The 6,362-nt window shown below is 36.8% G+C and overlaps 1 protein-coding gene across 1 annotated transcript; it reads right to left on the bottom strand.

The window, feature by feature from the left end:
- Nucleotides 1-1,515, bottom strand: LOC140815359 (protein ROH1A). The gene has a single exon (XM_073174484.1). The coding sequence runs from the start codon at nucleotides 1,411-1,413 to the stop codon at nucleotides 160-162; it is 1,254 nt and encodes a 417-aa protein (XP_073030585.1). The 5' UTR covers nucleotides 1,414-1,515; the 3' UTR covers nucleotides 1-159.
- Between the last annotated feature and the right edge of the window lie 4,847 nt (nucleotides 1,516-6,362).

Below are 6,362 nucleotides of genomic sequence, written 5' to 3'. Positions count from 1 at the left end.
CGTAAATGCATATGCATTAGCTTTTAATTTATACCAAACCCTATGTTATAATATGGTATGCAACCAAAAAAATAAAATAAATTAAAATTTCCAGTAGCCTAAATCAAGTGCAACACATTTTGACGTACAAATTCAAAATCCTACCACTAATAATATGCATCAATATGGAACTGGTGTGGATAATTTAGAAACTGGATCAAGAACATCAAGAACCTCTGCTCTACTCCTCACAATCCTATGAAACACTTCTCTCACTTGCTGCTGCAGTGGCCCCAGCCCTTCCTCCATCTTCTCACATATCTCAGCCAGCTCCGCCACCTGTGACGCCACAGCCGCCGCCTTCTCCTCCTCCATAGGAAAGACGAAAGAATCGGAAAACTCAACAAGGGACTGCGCCAGCTTCTCCATTCTCTGTACCTCCTCCAACAATCCTGCATTCCCTTTCTTCTCCTTCTTCTTCCAATCCTCTCCGATTTTGTCCTGCAGAGAAACCAGGGGTTGCGCCCATGCCACTTGTTTTGGAACGGGTAAATGTGTCGCCAACCCGGTTCGTTCTTGACAAGGAATGGCTGCCACCAAAGCCCACATCACGAACACGAGGATCGTGCTCATGATGTAAACCGGTAGAGCCAAACCGGTAGATTCGCCGCCTCGAGGGGCGACGAGGTTCGCTGACATGGCCTGAATCTGTTTCGCAGATGACCAAGACTTCGCCACAGACCATGACAAAGAGCTGAAGTTCCTAACATTGCGATCCTTGTTATTCGCGGCGGCTCCGCCGCGTCGGCCGAAAGACCACGATCTTTCCGCCGATTTTCCATGAGCGTTCCCGTTGGCATTCTCCTTGTCGTCGAAAACCAAAGATGCCAATAAAGCCGTGAGCGCCTTTCGTGCGCGCCTCACCTGTCCTTCCCCGATCGGATTCTGCTGCAACGCTGTCACCGAAATCTGCGCCAGTTTCTGCCAGTGGCGAACAAGCTCCACGCCGTGAGTGACGGCGTTGCAGACATCCAGCGCTTTGATCGATCGTTCAAGGAGATCAGGAATCAATCGATCCAGCGGAGGCCTGGTGAACTGAGAAGGGTCACGACCCGACACAAGAACAGCTTTGAATTCAGCCTCGCAGCAAAGGAAGGCGTCAAGAAGGTTACGGAACCAGGAAATAGAGAGGAGCGGCGGCGGCCGGATGCAATTGTCTTGTGAAGTCATAGGTGAATCCGTGGTCTCTGCAGCAGACTTGGCAGACGAAGGCTGATCCTCCGCCGCGGCTAAAAGGCCGGAAAACAAATCAGCGACGTTCTTTTGGAACAGCTCGAGGTCTTCAAGCTCTTGGTCGTTATCCATGGAGGTAACCTGGTTGCGGCGTATGCTGATAAGATTAAGAAAGGATCCTTGATTATCGGCGGTCGGCATTTTGGATACAGAAATAATGGAAGGGATCGAGATTGGATGGGGAATTGAAGAAAAAGAGAGGTGGGCAGTTATTACGTTGACCGGTATTGGTGGTTAAGGCCAGCATGACCGTTTGTCGTTTCTTTTGCATGGACTAGGTTGTTTTTGAATTCCTAAAATGCCCTCTTGCCATTAATTAATTCCAAAATTTATATTATCTATTATTATTATTATCGATACTATTAATATTATTAATAATATTATTTTCGGGATTAGTTCGAGGATTTTTTTACATGAAAAAATCGAATATCTTTGTCATTGTTTCGAGTTTTTCCACGGGCTCAAAATCTATGGAGAAAATTGTTATTCTTAATTTGAGGAAATAATCAATATCATCGTGTGAGTTGATACATTTTGACTTTTGATCTTATAAATCATTACAATGTGGTCTAATCTAATAATTTAAATACTAATCTATTAATTTAATTAGTGTTTTATTTTAAATCAATTTTCGTTCGAGTGATGATAATATGGCCCCAAATAGTACTTATATTATACTGATAATTGTTTGTGTTATTAGATATTGCTGATCATATAATGATAATTGATATTGTTAATTTGTTAGGTGTCAATGCTACCACCCGTAAAAATTAACTAAAAGAAATATAAAAAAAATCGATTTTTCATATTAATATCATATTTACTAGGTTAAATTATGACGATTCTAATATTTAATTTTTGGTTGTTTGGGTAGATTTGTCGAAGTGCAATCGTACAAATCATAAATATATGATGTCATTTCATCATTTTTCGATGTCATATCGATATTTCATGATTTTATATCAGAATTTTCCAGCGTTTCATTAACATTCCAACAAAATATAACTTTAAAAAAAAAAGAATTAATGCTCTAAAACCAAGTTTTTAAATTTTAATGGACTAAAACCTAAAATAAAAAAGTTAATGGACCAAAAAATGTAATTCCCTTCATTAAATTATATTGTTTATTATTTTAATAGTTACATAAATAATAGATGTCATTTTAATTTATAACAGTTATATTTTATTTCTGCTTATATGAAATGTCGGATTCTTTATATTCACAACACAATTTTTTATGATATTTGATATCAAAATCCTAAGTTTGGTACGACATTTTTTATTCGAGACTCAATTACAACAACCAACTTCTCATAAGATATCTAATTTATATTTTTGTTGTGTGACTAATAATTATTTCTAGACTTTTTTGTTATTTGGTTCATCATCTAATATGTAAGTCAAAAAATCAGGACCAAAGGACTTTTCAACTCTTGATCTTTACTACATCTTGGTTCATCATTGATTTCAATGGAATCAATTGTAGATCCATAGGATCATTTGTTAGAACCTTCTTTCATTTCATTACAAGGAAAGTTGCTTTCAAAGAACATTACATTCCTTGATTCCATGATTGTTCGCTCGTTAATATCAGAAATGACTAACTTGTGCGCTAAGAAGCTATATGCACTGCTATTATGCGCATATCCAATAAAAATGCAGTCAACTGTTTTGGGTCCAATCTTAACTTGTTTTGGCTTAGGTATTTCTACTTTAGCCAAATACCTCACACTTTTAGGTATTTGTAAGATGGTTTACGATCCTTCTATAATTCATATGGAATTTCATATTTACCTTTATGTGGTATTTTATTAAGGATGTGGTTTGCAGATAAGTTTGTTTCCTCCCATAGGTTTTGAGGTAAGCCAGAATTTATCAATAATGTTTTCATAATCTCCTTAAGAGTACGATTTTTACGTTCTACAACTCTATTGGATTGAGGTGATTATAGTGCTGTAGTTTGATGAATTATGTCAGAGTTAATGCAAAATTCTTCAAATGGAGCAACATACTCTTCACCTCGTTCACTTCGAATCATTTTGATTTTTGTACTCAGTTTATTTTCGACACCATTCTTAAAATTTCTGAAAGCTTCTAAAATTTCATCTTTATTTTTCAATATATTTTAACGTAAAAAAACCTTGTGCAATCATCAATGAATGTTATGAAGTACTTTTTCACACCTCGAGTTTGCACAAGTTTTAAATCACATACGTCAGTGTAAATCAATTCAAGTGGCTTGGTACTTCTTGTCACAGAATGGAATGGAGTTTTGGCCATCTTTGCTTCAACACAAATCTTACACTTATCTCATGGATTTCTTTTAAATGTAGGTAGTAAATTTAGATTTGCAAGTCTTCGTAAGGTGAGGAAGTTCACATTTCCTAATCTTTCATGTCATAAATTAGAGATTTCAAACAAATAAACAGAATCATTAAATTTATTCTTTGTCTCGTGGTAGAAAAAATTCATTACATTCATTTTAAAGAGATCATTATCTTCGTACCATTTGCCTACAAATACATTATTTTTGTTAGGACAAAGTTGTCCGATTCAAACACAAGCCTAAATCCGCCCTTACTCAACATTAGGACAAACTTGTCCGAATGTCTGAGACATGCAATACATTCCCATCGATATCTATTTCCAGGAAATCATTTTCAGTTCCACTTTGTCAATCCCTACGACTTCGAAATCATCTTCAGTACCACTTTGTTAATCCCTACGACTTCAAAAGTCGTAGAGTTTCGCATAAACCGTTTCTTATCACTTACAGAAGTGTAGGATGAGAACATATCTTTTTCAGCACAGATGTGGCTAGGGGAGCCGGTATCTACCTACCATTCCCTTGGATTATTCACCAACTTGGCTTCAAACACAACTGCAGATAGATCAAGTTCTGATAGATCTATTGGTACATGTTTTTCCTCGAAGACATTGGCTTGCTTTTGTTTCTGATTTTTGTTGTCTTTCTTCGGAAGATGACAATCTGTTAGGATCGGTTATTGACTAAGGAGTGTTTAGAAGGGGGGGTTGAATAAACACTTCTAGAAATTTAAATGTTTTTCGAAAAAGGTAGTTCAGTTTTGTTACAAACTGAACTGAGTATCCCGTCTGTCAATTATCAATCAGTTAAACTGAATAAGCAGTTGCGGAAAATAAACTGATTGAAAGATAGAATATCTAACTGGAAGTAAAAAGCTGAAGTAAAGACAACACAATATGTTTCTGGATGTTCGGAGAATTGAATAACTCCTACGTCACCCCTTCTATCACAAGGATAGGATATTCACTAAAAGACTTTGATCGAGTACAACGCTTGTACAGACCCACTTCAGTTAGGACTTATCTATTGCCTGAACTGAAACTCTTAGTATAATACAATGATCTCTGTAAGTAACTGAACTTAGCACTTATCGAGTTATCAATATTTCACAGTGCTAGATTGCTCAATATGTAGCCTTGATTGCTACGAATAGATCTGATAGGTGTGAGCAGAGATTTTTAACAGAGTAATGGCAAGTTTGAGATTGGTCAATCGTCTTTTTTGTCAACTGCTCTTTAGTCATATTTGTAGACTTATCTTTCAACGGTAATTTTGAATTCTCGTATCCGTTGATTGCCTCCTTATCATTTCTTGGACAGAGTTCTTGATTGCCGCTTCATCATTTATTGTAAGACGGCGTATTAATCTCAATAGCCGAAATACGTTTTTCTATGCAGTGCGGCTTTCCATATTCAGTTGTTGTCTGATATGTCTTTTTGTCTGTTGAATGATCTTTCCTGAGGTATCATCAGTTGAGAAGCTTTAATGTTTTCGGCTGAATGTTTTAACTGATCAGTTCTCAACTGATCAGTTTGTGTCAACTGATTTTAGTTGAATGTTCAGCTGCCGAATATGCTTTCATGTATTAGTTGATTTTATGTTTTGTCAAACTCCAGAATTTAGTTTCCAACAATTTCCCCCTTTATGGTGTTTGACAAAACCAAGAGATTTAACTCAGCTCTTTGTTGATAATAGATTACGCAACTGAATCATAGAATATTTGGATTTCTTGTAGAAGTCTGAGAAACTGGTATCAGTTGAAAATAATAGCTTGATTAATTCTTCTTCTAATTCTTTATCATAACTGAATCATAAAATAACTGGTCAAATGATATCAGTTTCTTCAGCTGCTTTCCCCCTTTTTGTCAAATACATCCATCTTGTCAGATAGCTTGCGAACGTGAGAAGAGAGGACCATGACAGATGATGACATATTTTCAATAGCAGTAGTCATTGTGACTTGCAGTAGTTCAATTTTCCGAGACACAAGCGATTCCACATTGTTGACGCGTTGGTTAATCAATTCTTGAGTGGCAGTCAGACTGGACATGATACCTCTATTTTTCTGAATATCACCAACTGCAAAAGAGAGAGCAGTAACAGTAGATTGAATATCCTTCAGTCTTTTCAAGGATTCCTGATTTTCTTCCAATTTCAGACTGTGCGAAAGTTGTGTATTTTGAATTTTGGAAATGGCAGTAATGATTTGATTCATGCTGTCCTGCATATGTTGGACTTCTTCAAAAATGAGATCAAAATCTGCTGAAGATGGAGGATTGGATTGGCGAGAAGTGCTTGCATTACCCTTATCAAGTTCAGAAACGATCAAGGCTTGATCAGTTGAAACTATTTCAGTAACATTTCGAACTGAAATATCATTAGCAGGGATTTCTGCTTGATCCTGAGATTGTGAGGAAGGATTTTGTTCAGTTGATGATGGCACAACCTGAACTGATGTCTCTAGGGAATGATCGATTGAGTCATATGGCATTTCTGTTGGTATAACCTGATCAACAGATTGATCTGGTGGAACAATTTCCTCTGAAGGAATAGTGACCTCTGGATGGGTTTGATCAACAGAATGATCTACTTTATCATTAACTGGTTCACTAAGGTTGGATTCTTCTACCACGGCTTGAATTACTTCATCAATATGAGCGAAAGTCAACTCAGCTTCAGTATATAGTTGTTGTTCAATAGGTGGTGAAGAAAGCTTATCAGAAATTGGCTCTTCAGTTGGAACAAGAACTAAAGCTGATGATGG

This window comes from Primulina eburnea, chromosome 15, assembly GCF_022965805.1.
Source record: "Primulina eburnea isolate SZY01 chromosome 15, ASM2296580v1, whole genome shotgun sequence".
Classification (NCBI taxonomy): domain Eukaryota; kingdom Viridiplantae; phylum Streptophyta; class Magnoliopsida; order Lamiales; family Gesneriaceae; genus Primulina; species Primulina eburnea.
Note: the sequence above shows the minus strand (reverse complement) of the source record. Positions and strands in the feature narration are given on the sequence as shown.

Bases quoted from the DNA above. Each gene is read 5' to 3' on its own strand.
- LOC140815359 (XM_073174484.1), bottom strand. From the start codon at position 1,413: ATGCCGACCGCCGATAATCAAGGATCCTTTCTTAATCTTATCAGCATA.